Here is a 19,511-nt window from a genome sequence, read left to right on the forward strand (position 1 = left end):
TGTTACAACAGTAGTGATATTTTTAGATTGTAATGTTAACACTTTGAAGTTTATGTTCTTCTGTTGTACTTTAATCTATGAAGTTTATGTTCTTCTGATGTATTTTTATTTTTAATGTTAATGGATGCAGTAGCTTTCTTTTCACTTTTAGTTCCCCTGATAAGCTCTGTTTATATTTCTATGCACTTTTGTTCATCATTAGTTTTAAATTTAATGTCACTAGCATTGAAGATTAGAATCAGAAAGTTGAAGCAACATGAAAAATTAGTAGTGAGCTTAGAAATTCTTGGATAACCGGAATGGTATTTTATTTATTTCATTACATCAAGTTACTGTATAACTCTTATTTATTGTACCGCATTGACTTGCAAGTAATCTAAAATTACTGAAGTAAATGCAGTGATAATAATAGAATTATATACTCGCTATTAGGATAATAATGCTCATCAACCTAAAATTCCTTTCTATACCAGTAGACTCCTTTGGTCTCACCTTCATCTTTCTCGACATGAATGCATTCCTTCATTTCTCTGTACATTGCCTTGAGAATTGGAGTCCCATCATACTGATAATAGTTTCCCAGTAACGGCTTCATTGCCTCTGTTGCACCTCCATTTACTTTCATCACTCTCTTGTTACTTGTACCACCATATGTCTTGTTCAACTCTTTCTTAACTACTGCATGACACATATTACTTCTTGTACACCTTGTGTTATTCGCAGGCTCTCTGTTAGTCAAGTATAAAACCTCAAGTTCATTGTCATATCTACTCTATTTTTTCTAGGTGAAGGTAGGTTCAAACTAAGTTTAGACATTTATAATGGACTCTGAGAGTAACGTTTGGATAGGACTACCAAGATATAGCACAAAATACGGACAAGGGGTGACAAATATTTTAGATAATGCCTTCCCAGTTTGTGCGAGGGGCAAAGAAATGAAGTGCCCTTGCAAAAACTGTATTGATCGTAAATGGCATACAAGAGAGGTCATCAATGACCATCTTATTTATAGTGGTCCTTCCCTAGCACATGTCAAATGGATTTATGAAACTTCACAAATGAAGCCAAAGGTTAGTACTAACTTCATGGATTACGAAACAGGGATGGAATTTGGGAATAACTTAGAAGAGATGTTCAAGTGTATGGGTAAAAAGTGAGAAAATTGTGAAGGAAGACCAAATGCAGAGGCATAAAAGTTTTATAGAAGGGTTGAGGAAGGAAAATAACCATTATTCCCGGGATGTACTAACTTTTCTCGATTAGGTTTCATGATCAGACTCTATCATTTAAGATGTGTTCATGGAATTAGTGAGTCCGCATTTGGGGAGTTGCTTAAGCTAATGAAAGAAGTGTTTCCTGAAGCCCACCTGCCTTTGTCCTTCAATGCTGCAAAGAATGTCATTAAGGATTTAGGTCTTCATTATGAGAAAATACATGCATGCCCAAATAGCTGCATGTTATATTGGGCAGAAAATAAAGATAAAGATGAATGTCATACTTGTGGAGTTTCAAGGTGGGTTGTAAAAGAGAAAAAAGGCAGTGGTGTTAATAACGAGCCGGAGAAGTTGATTCACAAAGTGCCGACAAATGTAATGAGGTATTTTCCACTAAAGCCAAGGCTGCAAAGAATGTTATTGTGCAAAGAGTTTTCCAAGATTATGACATGGCATGCAGTGGGACGTAAAAATGATGGGAAACTAAGACACCCAACTGATGGCGAGGCTTGGAAAATGATGGATGCTCAATATCCTGATTTTTCCTCGGAACATAGAAATGTGAACTTAGGTGTAGCATCAGACGGATTCTTCCTGTATCGTACAATGAATTTAACTCATAGCATATGGCCAATTATGTTGGTAAATTATAACCTTCCACCTTGGTTGTGCATGAAGTAAGAAAATTTGATACTCTCAACACTAATATCAGGTCCAGATTCTCCAGGCAATAATATCGACGTGTATATGCAACCTTTGATTACGGAGTTAAAAGAATTATGGGATGTCGGCGTTGAAACTTACGATGCCTTGACTAACCAGAATTTTAAGTTGTGTGCACGCGTGATATGGACCATTAGTGATTTTTCCGGATATGCAATGTTGTCCGGCTGAAGTACGAAGGGAAAACTAGGCTGTCCTGTTTGCCATTACAAGACTTCTTTATGTTATTTAAAACATAGCAGAAAGATGTGCTACATGAACCATATGAAGTTTCTTGAGCCTACACATAAATGGAGGCTGGATAAAAACAACTTTAATGGTGATATTAAAATGGGACTGATTCCACCAGTTGTATCAGGAACTGATATTGAAGAGTTGTTACAGGGGTACGAAAACCATTTCGGGAAGGGCAAGAAAAAGGTTAAAAATGAATCTCCTTTCAAAAAGAAATCAATTTTTTTTGATTTATCATATTGGAGACATAATCCACTTTGACACAACCTTGATCCCATGCACATTGAAAAAACGTATGTGACAAAATATTAAGTACTCTAATTAATATTAGTGGCAAGTCAAAGGATCATTTAGAAGCGCGTTTCGATTTACAAGAACAGAATATAAGAAAGCCCCTTCATCCTGTTTTATCTGCTGATGGAAAGTCATATGAAATTAGACCTGCAATATTCGATATGAACAAAAAAGAGAAAGAAATCTTTTGCTCCGTATTGAAGAATGCAAAACTGCCATACGATTGTGCTTCGAATATTAGTCAGTATGTAAGCATAATTGAGAAAAAGGTGGTTGGGTACAAGAGCCATGATGCTCATTTCATGCTTCATTATTTGTTACAATTTGCCCTGAGAAGAATATTAAAGCCGGAGGTTGCATTACCGTTGATCAAACTGGGCACATTTCTCAGAGGTTTATGGAGCAAAGTGATCGATTTAAATGACTTCAAGAAGCTGCAAAAAGATATTTTTGACATACTTTGTCGATTTGAGATAATTTTTATACAATCATTATTTGAGATAATGGTCCACCTTCTTGTTCACTTGTGCCGGGAAGTCGAATATGGAGGACCAGTGCAACTTAGGTCCATGTTTCCTATTGAGCGGTTCCTTGGAAATTTAAAATCTTATGTTCGGAATAGAAGGAAACCGGAAGGTTCAATTGCAGAAGGTTATTTGGCAGAAGAATGTGTCACATTCTGTTCAAGATTTTTGACTGGTGAAGGAGAAATAGAAGATACCATGTCTCATTCTGCAAGAAATACAAGTTTGGAGTATCATATTTGGAACAAAAAAGAATCAAGATGGAAAAGTCTTTAAATTGAAACATGCAGATTGAAAGGCTTCTCATCAATATGTTCTATTCAACTCCGGCAATAATGAAATAGAGAGTCTGATTAGGTAAGCTTTCATGTCATTTTCTCATTTAATTCAGTTTTATGTCATCACTGTTTAACTTTCTTAGACTGTGTAAACTTCATTTTTCTAGGGAGCATCGAGTTTCATTGGATGGTGAGGCAACTTCGAAAAGATTGAAAAGGGAAAGAACGCACACTTCAGATTTTTGGATATGGTTAAAAGAACAGGTTTTGAGTAAGGACTCGATTTCTAGAGATTTAGAGGTTCTCGCATTGGGTCCTACTAGAGCAGCGAGACAGTTTACCGGCTACGTAGTAAACGGATATAGATTCCATACCAAGTCCAGAGATTCACGGTGTATCACACAAAATAGTGGTGTTTTTGTAACTGCAGAGACCACTAGTTTTGCTAGTTCGAAAGACAAAAATCCAGTAATTGGGAATGTTAACTACTATGGATCAGTCGAGGAAATTTTTGAACTAGATTATTGGGGGGTTTTTAACGTGGTCCTTTTTAAATGCTGTTGGTACCAAGAGGAGAAGGATGAATATGGTCTTACTAAAGTAAATTTTAATAAGTTAAACCACAAAAATGATCCTTATGTTCTGTCATCGCAAGTGGAACAAGTCTTTTATGTTCAAGACTCAAAAAATGGTTCATTATGTTATTAAGAAGTTGCCGAGGGACGTGTGTGATGCTGAGAATGAGAATGCAACTGAAGAAGAGATCAGAACCACTACTTTAGATGATATCGATATTGATCCTGAAACAGAATTTGAAGTTAGCGACGAGAGTTGCTTCAGAGATGATGTCCCCCAAATACAAATTCCATTTATGTCTCCCTAGATCACATAACTTGTTTTTATAGAGAATTACTTTGCTCGATTTTAGTCATGTTTTATTTTCCAGATTAAAATGCATTATCCACTATCTATTTGTAATTTGATCAAATGTCGTGAAACTGTTTTATGTTTTAGATTTAATGGTTAATTGTTATGTCAGATTTGAATCATCCTAAAATTTTTCTTACACATTCTGTGCATTTATGATATTTACGTTCAATTTTAACTATTAGTTTCAGGAGATTATATGTTTTTTTGTAGATTTGGTCTATATTTGTATTTTTTGTTGTTAGCCTGTTCAATTTATTGTGTTTTTATTTCTTGACATATGGCACTTTGTTGCGGTTAATACCTGATCAGAAATATTAATCAGTGAAACACAACGACTAATTCTGAACTCTTTTGATTGTATTAAAATATTAGCACTTCTTGTTTTAATTTCTGATATATTTAACTAAAATATCAGTATTTCTTGTATAAAAATATCAGCACTTCTTGTATAAAAATATCAGCACTTCTTGTATAAAAATATCAGCACTTCTTGTATAAAAATATCAGCACTTCTTGTTGCTGTGCAGTATATATATTTTTATTCTGAACTCTTTTGATTGTATAAAACTATCAGCACTTCTTGTTTTAATTTCTGATACATATTTAACTAAAATATCAACACTTCTAGTATAAAAATATTAGCACTTTTTGTATAAAAATATCAGCACTTCTTGTTTTAATTTCTGATACATATTTATAAACTTAACTGACTTTAATGATTTATTCTTAACATGATGGACGACACAACAGTTAATGTGAGGTTGCACTATGAAGGGAAGTTTAAGAAGACATCATATGTTGGTGGAAATATTTCATTGTGATGGGCTTAGACGTTGAATCCTTTTCTTATTCTGTGCTTATGGAATTGGTCAAAGATAACCTCCATTTTATTGAAATTGGAGGAATCTACGCAAACAGAGGAAGAAAAGGTGGTTGGCAGCTGTTGTCAAATGATAAGCAAGTCATGGTTCTTGTGGAAGATTGTGCTCCTGGTTATTTAGTGAACTTCTACATCGATAACATTGTTGATAAATAAATTGAGCCGGCTCCTCAAATGCAACCTCATGTGATCACTTGGCCTAGGGAAAACTTCATCCAAGGTATTTATATATGTAATTTTTAAATCATATATAATGGTATGTACACTGAATTCTAAAGTACGTTATTGATAATTGTTACAGCTTCCCCTGAGAAACCGCTTCAGCGTAAGTTTGTTACCACACATCAACTCCAGCAGCAAAAAATGAAAATGGATAAAAAGTTGCCCGAGGTGGGTGGTTGGCAGGAAATTTTAACAAAAGAAAGTGGACAAGATGTACCTGTCAGTGAAAATGAGAAAGTAACTGCAAGAAGGAAGTTAGCCTTAGAACCATGTGCAGGGGATGTTGAAGATACTGGAAATAAGGATGTTGTTGAAAAGGTATTTAAATGATTACTTTTGAAAAAAATAAGTTAAATGTATATATATGATTTTCTGATTTATTTTGTACACTTGTAGTTACCACCACCACCACCGCTCTCCGAGTATTTAAAATTCAAAAAAGCTGGTTGCAGAGAGGATAGTGAAGATACTCGTATTGATGTTGCTGACAAGCACTACTAGAAATATGGGATCAGACATCGGTTCAGAACCGATGTTAAAAAAATCTGAACCGATGTCTTCGCGTGTGATGTTAAATGTCATCAGCCTTTTACATCGGTTAACAGCCGATGTCTATTACAGTGCTACACATCAGTTTTAAGATTAAATATGATGTCTTTGCAACAAATTTCAGCTTATATTACAGTATTTCTAGGTGAATATGGGTATATTATGAGGTATTTATCCATTCAAACATGAAATCTACAAGCTCTAAACGCCATTTATTAAAATTCTTTTGAACAAACCGATGTGAAATGCTAGATCAGACATCGGTTAGATTAGTTGCCCGATGTGAAATGTTTGATCAGACATCGGTTAAGTTAGCCCCCCGATTTGAAATGATGGATAAGACATGGGTTTTCTTCATGAAACCGATGTTAAATCTTTTTGTTTAACATCAGCCAATTTCTCTAACCGATGTTATTTGACTTAAAATATATTGTGTTTCTTTTCAGAACCGATGTCAAATGACTATTTCACATCGGTTTTTTTAGTTCTTTTTCATTTAATATTATTTTACATGATGTCTTTTGTACATTGTTTTACATCGGTTTACATGTACCATTGTGATGTTAATGTTCTGTAAATTGCATGCCATCCTGGTACTATTTACAACCATAAGGAATCAAAATAATACAACATCCCAACAAAAAACATCCAAACAGAAACATAAAGGTATTCATCCAAATTACAAGTCTAATATCAAAATATTACTCATATCATACTATACATACATTTCAAATAAAATAAAAGCATTCCATTAGCCAACTTATACTATACTAATTTTTAAGTACCTTATTCTTAAATTCCGACAACTCCATCTAATTTAGCCAATCAACCCAATTCCGAAAAACTAAAGAAAAGTCTGACTTCTGCATGATCAAACCAAAAAGCAACAAATGAACCCTGCAAGCCGATAATGTGTACGTCTGGTTCTAATTATGCCGATGATTTATACTGTAATAAAAATAAACAATATCAATCATTACTGCAGAATATTTGATATATAAACAAGAATTAATAAAAAGTTTATGTCAGATGATAATATGATTTCATTAAAAAAAGAAATAAAGATATAAACAATCTTATTACCGTATGAACAAATTTTATTATTTGATTATTTGAGAATACAATATCACTAATACCTGTACCAATTTCAAATATGTTATCCTCTGTATAGCAGAATCCTCCTCTAGCCGTATAGCAAAACCTGATACAGAAAAATTAACAGAGTGAAAAGTTTGAAATTAGGTTCCAATATAACTGAAGAATACACAAAGAGGATTTAATGTCTACCGATAAATATAAGGGGTGTGTTTGCAAAATTTTATTTAAAAAAGCAACCATCAAACAAGCAGCAGCTAGAGCTCCCAAATTGTATTTATCTTAGATATATTGAACAATCTAAACAGACAATCACAGTGAGTGTCAAACACCAACAATAATGTCCAGTCATCAATAAACCATATCCATAAAGCATTTCCTATAAACTAATCAGGTCGAGGGAGACCAACTGTGTTCTTAATAGAATCCGTAATAAAACCAGTTATCAGTATAGCGGATAAGAGGCCTGCATAATGAGTATTTATCATTAGCTCATCATCAGTGTACAAGATTTTCAGTAGGATATTGACTAGGTGATGAAAGAGCAGTTTATCTTTAACTGCTGAGATTATATAATCAATATGTACCCACCTAAAATACTATGGTGCCGGTCATAGACACTTCTTCTCCGGAAGAGGTTGAATACAGCAATCGGCAACAAAACTGCCTACATCTGTACAACACATGAACATCCCTGATTCATGTGAACAAAAAGTAGTAAATCACATAGACCCCTTAACATATGAAAGACTGGTGGTGAAAGCCTTTCAAGTATACCAAGTTGAGAAAATTAGAAAGATTTATAGTTTCATATTACATATTCACTAGCAAGTCAAGCCTAAAGTAAATACATATACTAAATCTCAAGAAAGTTGTAAAAGATAATATGCAAAAGGCTAGCTTTTACCAATAATTGGTGATATATTAGAAATGGTTATTACAGCTTTTGCACACATGAATAAGAATTTAGTGGCAAATATTAGATACATTTACCTTTACAAATTCATACAATTAAACATAATGTTCTTACGTAGTGATTAAAGGATCAGAACTTGCGATCACATAATTAGCAACCCTGTCCAATTATGGATAAAAACTAAATTTAGCAGACAGTATATTTTACAACATAGATACTGGATAATGTCAGTAGTTTCAAATACTGAAGGTGATGGTACAAAAAATAATATCTTTAATAATGAACAGGTGGAAGGAGGGTAATACATATGTAAGACCAAATACATACTCTTTGCAGGACCGCGAAGCAGTTTCAATATGTCCAACAGATTTCAGTTCTTCCTGAGAAATATAGGTCAAAAAATTAGTATATCAACGTGAAAATATTCATCTTTATAATCACAAGGTGAAACAAGAAGAAGAAGGAGTGACTGGAAAATATACAGGTACCATGTTATACACAGAAATAAGGTTTGATTATTAACACATTACAGGTACCATTAGAATATATATCATCACTTATCACTTAACAAAGAAAAATGAGACGGTGTATCATCTGAATTACTAAAAACTGTAAAGGATTATTAAGTGTCTGTTTAATCATTTAAAATAACACAGAACATATAGATATCACAAAAGAATATTACTGGATGTTGCTAGTTATCTACTTTTCTTATTAAAGACGTCAACAGCAGAATGAGACCTGTTAGTTGGTCCATTTGAGAAAAATTCTACTTATGCCATCTTGTCAGTTTAACACAGAATTAGGTGAGGCATGAATCTATGGCTCTCAACATTATTATTCAAATGTGGTCAATAGACCAGCCTTTTCTTTGGACTATGTAATGAATGTGATAGAAATCATATAAAAAATGGTGCACCTAGATTTCCTACTCTTGTACATTTAAGATTTACATACAGACCCTCTAAGAAAGACATAAGAGGCGATATATAACTCACCAGTCTGGTATAGATCTCGAGAAAAATTAGTCCTAGAGCCCAATCCTGATGCAAAAGGAATGAAGGACTTTCATCTACTGGTACCAGCATTGGCACAATTACCAAAAGTTCAAAGAGCAATCCAATCAAAACTGGGATGACAAAAATCTGGGGAGAGAAATCAATGTCAGAGTTGATAAACTAAACTAGAGAAGTTGTAATCAAAGACCAGATTCTTACCCATATCGACAATAATACAGAGCTCTTCAGAACAATGCCACACTATTTCCATATATGCTTCAAAAGAACTGCAACTACAATAGTCCAAATGACATAACTCTCAATGACAAAAGCATAGAGATCTAACACAAAAAATCTAGAGCTAAATGTTTTATTACCACCTAAACTTAATTGCAAAACATAATAGAATAAACAAAACTGAACATACAAATATAAATATACACCGACATATCTATATAAATACATAATGGATGTAAATAAAGCTAAAAGAGAGAGAAATATGTTACCAATCGAAGGTTGGTTTCAAGCTCCAAAGCTTCAGACCTATAATCAAAGCTTCATTAAAATCAAAACATAAAATTTTGAAATAAATTTAAAATTTACATACATAATCAAACCAAACATTTGCTTTCTCGGCTCAATTTTAAGCTACTAAATTAAATAAGACCACCAATTTCTAGCCCGATTTGTAACGGAACACTCCTTCCCTTTTTCAAACCATCGTCAATCGCTTTTACCATGGCCAGAATCTTCCACCAAGATCTAGATAGGGAGACGGAAGAGAGAGGGGAAGGAGATGGTAATAGAGAATACAATAGTAGAGTGGAGAAAGAGAGAGCAAATCTCGATTCCGTGATTTTGTATTAGGTTTAAATTAGGTTTTATAAGAAAGGAGCGGTAAGGAAGGAGACAGAGAGAGACATAAAGACAGAGAGGGAGAGAGAGAGAGAGAGCTGAAGGAGATGAAGTTTAATATTTGAGAGAGAGAATCAGAGTTTTTGAGATAGAGCGGAGGTTTGAGAGAGAATTGCAATCGTGGTCTGAGAGAGAGACAACAAAGAGAGAGAGCCGCGAGTTTGAGAGAGAGAGAGATCCCTGATGTGTGAGTCGAGGTTTGAGGGAGAGAGGGAGAGAGATAAAGATGGAGATGGAGAGAGAGAGATAGAGATGTATGGGTGTGTGAGTAAAGGGGGAAGGGGGAAATAATTTTTTAACTTTTTTGTTACCGGGGAAAATTTGGGTACTTAGCGGGGGAACTGAAACATTTATTTAGTCATTTTTTATTAATGGTTATAGACATCAGTTAGCATAAATAACCGATGTTAAAGTGAAAAATATAAATTTGTTATTATTTTAAAATTGAACATAGACAACGGCTACTATGTAAAACTGATGTTAAACAGGCTTTTAACATCATTTTTTAAACCGATGTTAAATAGGCTTTAAACATCCGGTGCATTACATACCGATGTCTAAGCACCGATGCCGTATCTACTATTTTTAGTAGTGAAGGTATTATTTACACCTCTTTTTTTGTATTAACTGTTAAATATAAATTTTAGCCATTTTTTCACCCAAACATAACTTTTATGTTACAAATTGTGTTAAATACAAATTTTAGCCCTAATTGATAAAGATTGTGTTTTTATTATTGTTTAAAGTGTTTGATATGATAATCAAGAGTCTTCAAGCTAATCTTTAGTTGGTTGTTTTAATTTTGCGCTAGCTTTTATTTTTAAAGATCAAAGATGCTGTTTTTTCATTAAGGTGGTGCTTTATGTGTATAGTAGTGAGTAATGTGCATACAATTTGTATATATTGAGAGAAAGAAGTTAATCATGCATTTTCTAATTTAAATGTATATTGTTTCTGATTAAGTCCAAACGACCTCATCTGTTAATCATGCATTTTCTAATTAAAATGTATGTTATTTCTGATTAAGTCCAAACAACCTAATTTTTAATCATGCATGTTCTAATTTAAATATATATTATTTCTGATTAAGTCCAAATGAAATTTAAATATTAATTCGGCTAGATGCTCAATCAATCATTTTTCAGATGATCGCGAATGATGCGTTTTATTTTCTAATATTCAGTAACGTTTACTAATAATCATATACTATCTAATTTCTCATTGTTACCATCCAAATAAACTAGTCGATTAATCATGTATTTTACTGATTTATTTATCTACACTTGCAGTTACCACCACCATCACCGCTCCCCATATTTCTTTTAAGAAACATGGAAAAAGTGAAAAAGGCTCGATGTAGAGGGGATGCTGATAAAATAGTATGTTATTACCATTGCTTTTGATCGATTAGTCACCTTTTCTGATTTTCACCTATTTAAATTTATAATCTATTTAATTGTATACCGATGTCTTGTAGTTGCCACCAACTCCACCACTATGCGAGTATGAAAAGTTGAAACTGGATAAAATGAGGGCAAATAATGAAGTTTATAAATCACTCGGGTTGCCTCAGATAGTTTCTACTTTTAAAGATGCAGTGGAGACGAGTAGTAAATCAAAAGGTAAAAAAGGGAAAGAGACAGCTATTGTGGAAGACCACTCACAATATGTTCCGGCAAATGAAGGGGACGTTGAAAGGGATGATTCGTCTGAGGTATACTTTATTTGATTATTTTTTTTGTTTATTGTTGGCTTAATTCACTTTAATACCAAGTATGGTTAATTAATTCTAAACACACATGGCAGGACATTGAATCTGTTAAGCAAAAGAAAATTGATGTTGGGCCAAGGACTCGTTCACGAGCCAATGCAGCCCCTGGAAAATCTGGCACTGCAACTGAGAGTGCAGCTACAAGGGCTTATTGTCCACAACCTGTTAAACTGAAATCCACCAAAATTTTTAGACAGTCAAGCAATGATGGACCAGCTCCTGGTACGGTTGCTGCTTACTTCGCATTACGAGACCATCAAATGAATAAATATGAAGCTCCGATGAATTAGAATGTTGTTGAATTCAAAATGGAACAAAATGCAGATGAGGAAGTCCAAGAAGATAACATGTATTCGTATTTTTGGTTAATTGTCATTTTATGTTTAGTAATACAGTTTCACTGATCGTACCTTATTTTTTTTGTACATGGTATATTAAGTACATGCTCCTAGAAAACGTAGAGGACCGACAAAAATGACTAGGGTTCATGGAAGGAACCCTAATGAGAAAGTGGTAATCTCTTTGAATGCAAAGGGTCAAGCAGTTTCGGATATAGAAGGAGATGTAGCAGAGCTAAGTAATTTCTTGTGGACATTGGCAAGGGATAATGTGTCGCTGACTTATGTCAATTGGCACGTTGTTCTCGATCGATTGAAACAGAAATTGTGGGAGTATACTCTGGTGATTTCTATGCTCTATAACATAGATTAAATCACTTTCCAAATTTCTACATTATATTAATAAATTATAGATTCTTTTTATGCTTAATATATTACAGGGCAAGTATGTTATTCCCGATGAAGGAAGGAAATGGGTTTATACTACCCTTAGTAATGCTTGGAAACTACACAAGGCTCGTGTAAAAAAAGCTCATTACACTAAATGCAACACCGATGAGGACAAACTGGATAATAGACCAAACCGGGTCCCATTGGAGGATTTTAAAATGCTGTTAAAGTACTGGGGGATGAGGCGGTTCTGGTAGTAAATAGAAAAACCTTAATTACTTAAATAGTTGCTTAACAGAAACTGGCATGATCTGTGTACTTGTTTTTATTTTATGAAAACTGGTCTGATCTGGGTATTTTGTTGTAATTTTACAGAAATTGGCTAGGGAAAATGCTGAGCATCGCAAGTCATTGGTTGAGACGCACACATTGGGTCGTAAACCTGTTTCCCTAGTTGTTGAAAAATTGGTAATTGTTTTTCATTTTGCAAGTTTATTTTTAACACAATGATTTACATTATGGTTGTTTGTTATCGTAAATAGGTCATATATTTTATCGTGTCCTTTTAGGTATGCTTGTGTTATGTAAGAATTTTTATATATTATTTATAACATGATGGGTTTTTTATTTAAGTGTGAAGGTTTTATTCAAGTGTGGTTGTTAAATAGATTTTTGTTTATTTAGGGAAACAAAGATTAGTCTAAAGTTAAGTTTTTTTTATCTATATGACAGTAGGAGTACTAAATAGTTAATACAAACATATTTCCAGGTTAAATCTCTCCTGCATCCACACTTAAAAATCTTGTTTCCTTTCTATTTTTACTGGTATTAGGTTTTCCGCATGCTGTCCTCTGAAGGATATTTACTCATGCACGCATCTCTTTTAACTTAGTTCATATTTTGCTCTAAGTGCCTGTGTATCCTAGGTTTTGAATCTGTTTTTGCAGTATGGTTACAGCTTTATATCTTTTTCGATAAACGATTATGTCTTCATTGTACAGTTGTAATTTTATGTCTTTTTCTGGTCTAAATCCTGCAATGCTGAATATTACTCCCTCTGTATTGATCGAGATCGATCAGTCTTTAAAAACCATGATTTTGCACTGATCGACTTCGTATATTTGATTATTTAAATACCCCTGTTTTTTAGCCATTTAAAGGACTAATTTTATACATTTTAGACAGAAAAAGGCTGATCCGAATCTTGAGCATCTAAGCGATGCTCAAATATATTCAATCACTCGTAAGTGAGAAGAAGGGCGGGAATACAAGTCAAATACTGAACAAATGAAGGAGAAACTTGTAAGTATATTTTATTGTATAGAGGCAGTTTATATTAATGGCATATTTAGTTACTGCACTAACCAATTTTTGCAGGCAAAAATTCAGAAGTTAATGGAAGAGGGAAAGGAGGCTGAAGTAAATGCAGTTGCTTCTGATGGAAAGGCCCATGCACCTAACTAGCTACTTGAAAGGACCGGTACTAAGTCGGTCTCGACGTCAACTAAGGCCTCAACTGCACAACAAGTGCAAGAGTTAACTAAAAAGATAAGCGTCCTTGAGAGCGAATTGGAGGCCAAGTTCAACAGGAAATTGCAGGAGCACATGGCTTGGATGGTGAAAAAAATGGGAGAAGCAAATCCTGGTATGACATTCAATCTCGAAGATGTATGTGCCACGGTTTTCAGTGATCAAGAGGAAAATGGTACTCCAGTCACTCAGGGCACTCAAGTTGCAACTTCTTAGTGACTTTGTTCTTTGGTATTTCTGTTCATTTAAAGAAAGATTTGGAGGCCATTGAGAGCGTCCTTGAGAGCGAATTGGAGGCCAATTTCAACAGGAAATTGTAGGAGCACATGGCTTGGATGGTGAAAAAATTGGGAGAAGCAAATCCTGGTATGACATTCAATCTCGAAGATGTATGTGCCACGGTTTTCAGTGATCAAGAGGAAAATGGTACTCCAGTCACTCAGGGCACTCAAGGCGCAACTTCTTAGTGACTTTGTTCTTTGGTATTTCTGTTCATTTAAAGAAAGATTTGATGTACTTTTGGTGTTTTAAATTTATAATTGGGTGTATGTAGTTTGGTACTTTCGTATATTTAGAACTTGTTGGATGCCCGATAGGGTTGTTTATGTTGGATGCCCGATAGGGCTGTTTTTGTTAGATGCCTGATAAGGCTGTATTATTGGATGCCACTTATGGCAGGTATCATGTAAAAACAGACCTGTTATGTCAAAATTTTATGTTTGCAAGTGTTGCATTTTCCAGAATATGATGTTGCATATTGCATTATATTGTGTTCCATTTGATTATAATACTGTTGCAACTTAAAAAATAGTGTTGCATAATGTGGTATATACTGTTGCAATTGAATGAAAATAGTGTTGCATATGCATCAAAATTGTGTTGCATAAATAATGTGGGCCCCACACATGAAATGACAAAAAGGGTCCCACTACTGACATGGCATAATGGCCCCAAAGCTGACGTAGCAGGATGGGACCCAGCTGGTGTGGCATGCTGACATGGCATGCTGATGTGGCTCTGGGACCCCCTATTTCTGACGTGGCATCTGATGTGTCAGTTGCCACGTAGGACCAAGTGTACTATCCTGTCAGGTCTAATGCAACACTTTCTGTTGTTGCCAATAGGTGATTTACTGTTGCAAAATCCACCTGATGCAATACTTTCAAGTGTTGCATAAAATGTTGCATTAGGTGTCTACGACCACTTCCACATTGGCAACCCCCCCTTGGTGTTGCCTATTATCTTATGCAACAACATTTGGGCCTTATGCAACTGTATAGTAGGGGTTACCTATGTGCACTTATGGCGTAGTGTGCAAACACCCAACGCATATAACTGTGTTTTCATTGTCAACAGATATTTGAATTTGATCATCCGTCGGGTACATGCTTGTCATCCATCGGGTAGCTTTGTTGATCATCCGTCAGGTAGCTTTGTTGATCATCCGTCGGGTAGCTATTTTGTCACTTGACTCCTTTTCATTTATAAAAAATTGTAAGACATCTTATATTTATAATTAATCAACCTATTCTGCATAACCACTAGTAGTCAACATGACTCATATGCTCCTACATACTCTATATAACTTTGTTGGCAAAAATATGATACAATACTTATTATTACATAAGCTTCTCACTCGATGGATGCCAATTTGTCATCCGTCGGGACTATATTAAATCATCCATCGCGACTATATTTGATCATCCGTTGAGTGCTACAAAATACACTAAGTTAAATCTACTCATGTGTTTTTTTAACTTATAATCAAGTTCACAACATGTTCCTAACAATCTCCCCCAATTTATGTCTACTGGAATTGTAGCCATAAATTAAAAGAAACTTGATGATAATAAAACACCCTAAAAATACAGATTGAAAATAGCAGATAAAACTGATAAGTGTTACAATTCTTATTGAAAATTGAACAAAGCAAAGTATACAAAGAAGTTGCTCACAATCATTATCAAGGTGCTCCTCTAGTCTGAGTAGATAAGTCTATTTCCTTGATTGTCTGGATTTCTTCCCAAGCCTCTTGTTGTTCTCTTCTATCTGATTTTGGAGTTGTCTGTGGAACTCAAGTTCATCATCTTCTGAGAGATCTAGCATTTCTTGCATTTCCAATAGAGTCTCATTGCTAGAGTTACTCAACTGGTCCTCCAATCTGAAGAATCTTCTTACTCCCTTTTCATCCCTAAATTCCATCAACCAATAGGGCCTCAAATGCACTCTCTTTCCTGTGAAGGGAATTGACAGAGTTTTTGGTAGTGCATCTTTGGCTCTATTACTCCTCAGCTCCTCATTCTTCTTTAGAACTAATCTCCTTGTAGTCACATTGTATCCAAAGTTCTTTTTAAAAGATGAGTAGATCTTTATTAGAACTGATTGGCTTTCTAGAAGAATCCTGTGAAGTGGCCATATTATCTCTTTTCCTCCCTTATATTTAAACACGAGCCTTTCAGGAAGATGTCTGTGAGCATCAATTCCTTTTATTTCTTCCAATTCATCTAAGTAGAGGTTAATGTCAGAGAACTCCTTGATATCACAGATGTATAACAAATCTCCCTTATTGACTGTAGATTGAGTTTTGGTTAGGGTCTTGGATCTGAGAGTCACATGCTTCACTTTCTTGCTTGCTCTAGTCTTTGTCTTCTTTGGCTTGTTGAAGATAGGAAAATTTAGCTCAGGAATTGGAAAACTATCCCAGTCTACTGGCTCATCCTTAGGAATAATGGGATCACCATGAATGTTCCTAGTTGGATCCACCACCTTGAATTCTTCAAATACCATTGAGGGTTTTGATGTCTGAGTTGAAGTTGTAGACTTTTTGGGAATGTAGTCTTCCATTTCATCATCACTGAAGTCCAATTTTCTTTTGGAGTGGAGCTTGTATCTAAATCTTCTTTTCTATTGTGGTTCATTTTGCACTTTCTGATCTTGAGGTTCAGTAATTAAAGATGGTTGTGCAGAAATCTTGGAAATTCTTCTTTTAAGTGCTGAATCAGTAGGATCCTTGAAAAATACAATTGACCTAGCCAACAGCTTCTTCTCATCTGGCCTAGGTGTCTCATACACAATATCCATAGGATTTTTGTCTGAAAAGCTTGAGTAGTTTCTTTTAGGCTTCATAATGAGATCTGTTTTGGGAGATTTGATGCAAGAAGATTGGCCTTTTTCAAGATAATTCATACTAATTTCATTCACAGAAATCTGCTTGACTTGAGAGTGATGATTGAAGACTTTGTTTGATTTCTGAATTGGCCCAAACTTTTACTGAATTACTGCATCTATCTTTTTCCATTAATCATCTAGTTCCTTCTCCACAGCTGCAAAATCAAACATCTTAGGGATTGACTGTGACTTAAGCTTAGCAGCTGCTATGTGAATCAGATTAATGTTGTCCAATACTGGTGGCTTTGGCAGAGTAATTTATGGAACAATTACTTGGCTGATTTGTATATTTACCACTTTCCCCCTCACTAGATGGCTCTTCTTGATTGACTTGAGATAATGATTTCTCCCCCTTTTTGTTATCATCAAGTAGAGTGGAGGAAGAAGATTGTGCCGCCACTAGCTGTTATAGCAGTTGAGTTTGCTGTGCTTGATGTAGATGTATAGCTGTGAGAGAAGCTTCCATAGAAGTCTTCCTTTTATCCAAGGACTCTACCTTTGTGGCAAGATCAGAGTTCTTCCTTAGTTATCTTTTAATATCAATCATTGTTGCTTCTGGAAGTTTAGCCCCAATCTTTCAGAAATGTCCTTCTTCATTTGATCAACCTCATTTTTGATAGAAGTGATATTCTGATTGTGTTGAAAGCCTTGAGTTTGTTGTAACTGAAGATAAGCAAGGTGTGCTTGTAGGAGCTTCTTGGTGCTAGAATTTGATGTTGATTGAAGAGCAGATTGTGTCTGACTGATGAGTTGAATGGGGGTGGTCTTGAAATTTTGATCACATTTCTTTGAAAATGCCCAGGTTGGCATACCAGATCTGGAACTAGGGCCTATTTCTCCCCCTATGTCCAGTGGCTCCTCTTCACTATAATCATCCTCATTACTAAAGATTTTTTCTGACCCACCAGCCTCATAATCTATGTCATCACCAGCTGTAGAAGGCATAGCTGTGATGGCATCCTTTGCTCTTTGCATGGATTGAGTGGTGTGCACCAAATTTAGCATATTTTCTGCATTTTCATTGCCCTGTCTAGCCAAAAGTTGATATGCTGGAACAAGATGAGTAAATGTCTCAACATCCAAAGAGGTGGAATATATAACAGCTTTACTATGCTGAGATAGTTCCTCTCTGTCTGCTTCATTGACATTCTTTGACTCACTAACAATGATGTCCACCCATATTTCTCCTGTACCTGCATTTCTCTCATGATCTCTCTGTTCTTGCATCAAGGGATCCCCTGGCTTCCCACCCTCACACCCTCACCTTCACCATCTAAGGTGGGACTCCTCTCACTCACTTTTGCCAGTCCTAAAAAAATGGACTGCATTTGTTCGCTCATATTCTCTCCTTTTGCCTGGGAGCAACCCAGGCTCTCACTCAATTCACTCCCTTCCCTTAGTCCTAAGAGGGATTGCACTACCACTAAGTCTTATGCACTTGTGAGAATTAAAGAAATTGGAAGTTGTGCAGAGACACCCGACGGACGATGAATATCCATCGGGATAGTAGTATGGCTATCCGACGGATGACTGCTGTTAGGCTTATCCATCGGGATACAATCACTACTCGACGGATGATGAATATCCATCGGGATAGAAGAAATTAATGAGTTTGGAGTGGAGACTATTATAGACTCTGTGCAGATTGATGAAAATTTAAGCACAGATGTCTCAACAGACTCAGAAAGAAATGACAAGTGAGCCAACAAATCATCTAAAAGATGATGCCCACTTGCTTGGATTTTTAGATTCTCTATAAGAGTTAAAAATGGAGAATTTGGAAGTGATGTATTGATCATGTCAATATCCAGTGAGTGTGTGGGTGAATTTGGTGTTTCAGGTGCTTCAATTGTTAAAGATTTTGGCTTTGACTTCACATTTATTGGAGCCACATCAATCTGACTTTGAGAAGGTGCAGTGACCGGGTCTTTAGCTCCAGTTTGCACTGTGTGTGTTCCCTGTGCATACCCAAGGGTTTTTGATCTTTTCTTTCTAGCATAAGTTTGTGGTGAACTAGTGTCCCTACCCCTCTTGGCCTGTGCTCCTGGTTGGGAGGTTGTTTAAATAGTAACATCCTTTTGGGAGGATGAAACAAGAATTGATCTTAATTCCTTATTAACAACCACAGTTTGTTAATAAACTACGGTGTGGCGAGGCTTGGGTACACTCATCTCACCAGCCTTATCCTTAGGGTTTCTTTGATTTTCACCCTGTCCCTCATATTGCTCACTCACCTTCACACCCCCTCTTTGTGTTTAGTAGATTTTACAACTAATTTCTTTTGAAAGAAACCAGAGGGGGCTTTCTTAGACTTGGATTTTGAAATTGTTGGATTAGTAGCTTGGGTAGGCATCTGTTGGGTCATTGACACAGATGTCATAGCTACACTAGAAGGTAAAGAAATGTGTGATGTTGGAAGAGTGGAGACAATAGAGTTTACCTCACTTACCTGAGGACCCTCCATGACTGGAAAATAGAAGAGAGGCACCTCTTTGTGGTGATTAGTCCAGTTGAGATCTGCAATAATCCTCCTTTCTTGAAC

At 35.4% G+C, this 19,511-nt stretch overlaps 1 protein-coding gene across 1 annotated transcript; it reads left to right on the plus strand.

Moving 5' to 3' along the window:
* Nucleotides 1-821: 821 nt before the first annotated feature.
* On the plus strand, nucleotides 822-4,150 carry LOC141699836 (uncharacterized). Its single transcript, XM_074503653.1, has 6 exons — nucleotides 822-1,153; nucleotides 1,310-1,810; nucleotides 2,177-2,323; nucleotides 2,503-3,219; nucleotides 3,435-3,867; nucleotides 3,977-4,150. The coding sequence occupies exons 1-6, from the start codon at nucleotides 822-824 to the stop codon at nucleotides 4,148-4,150; spliced, it is 2,304 nt and encodes a 767-aa protein (XP_074359754.1).
* The last annotated feature ends 15,361 nt before the right edge of the window (nucleotides 4,151-19,511 follow it).

The sequence above is a fragment of the Apium graveolens genome, unplaced genomic scaffold (assembly GCF_009905375.1).
Source record: "Apium graveolens cultivar Ventura unplaced genomic scaffold, ASM990537v1 ctg1398, whole genome shotgun sequence".
NCBI lineage: Eukaryota > Viridiplantae > Streptophyta > Magnoliopsida > Apiales > Apiaceae > Apium > Apium graveolens.

What these genes read in the sequence shown, in the direction of transcription:
- LOC141699836 (XM_074503653.1), top strand. Translation starts at nt 822, where the DNA reads ATGGACTCTGAGAGTAACGTTTGGATAGGACTACCAAGATATAGCACA. An exon ending in TTCAAGTGTATGGGTAAAAA is followed by an intron (nt 1,154 to 1,309) that starts GTGAGAAAATTG and finishes TCATGGAATTAG; the next exon opens with TGAGTCCGCATTTGGGGAGT. An exon ending in ATGAATATGGTCTTACTAAA is followed by an intron (nt 3,868 to 3,976) that starts GTAAATTTTAAT and finishes TATGTTATTAAG; the next exon opens with AAGTTGCCGAGGGACGTGTG.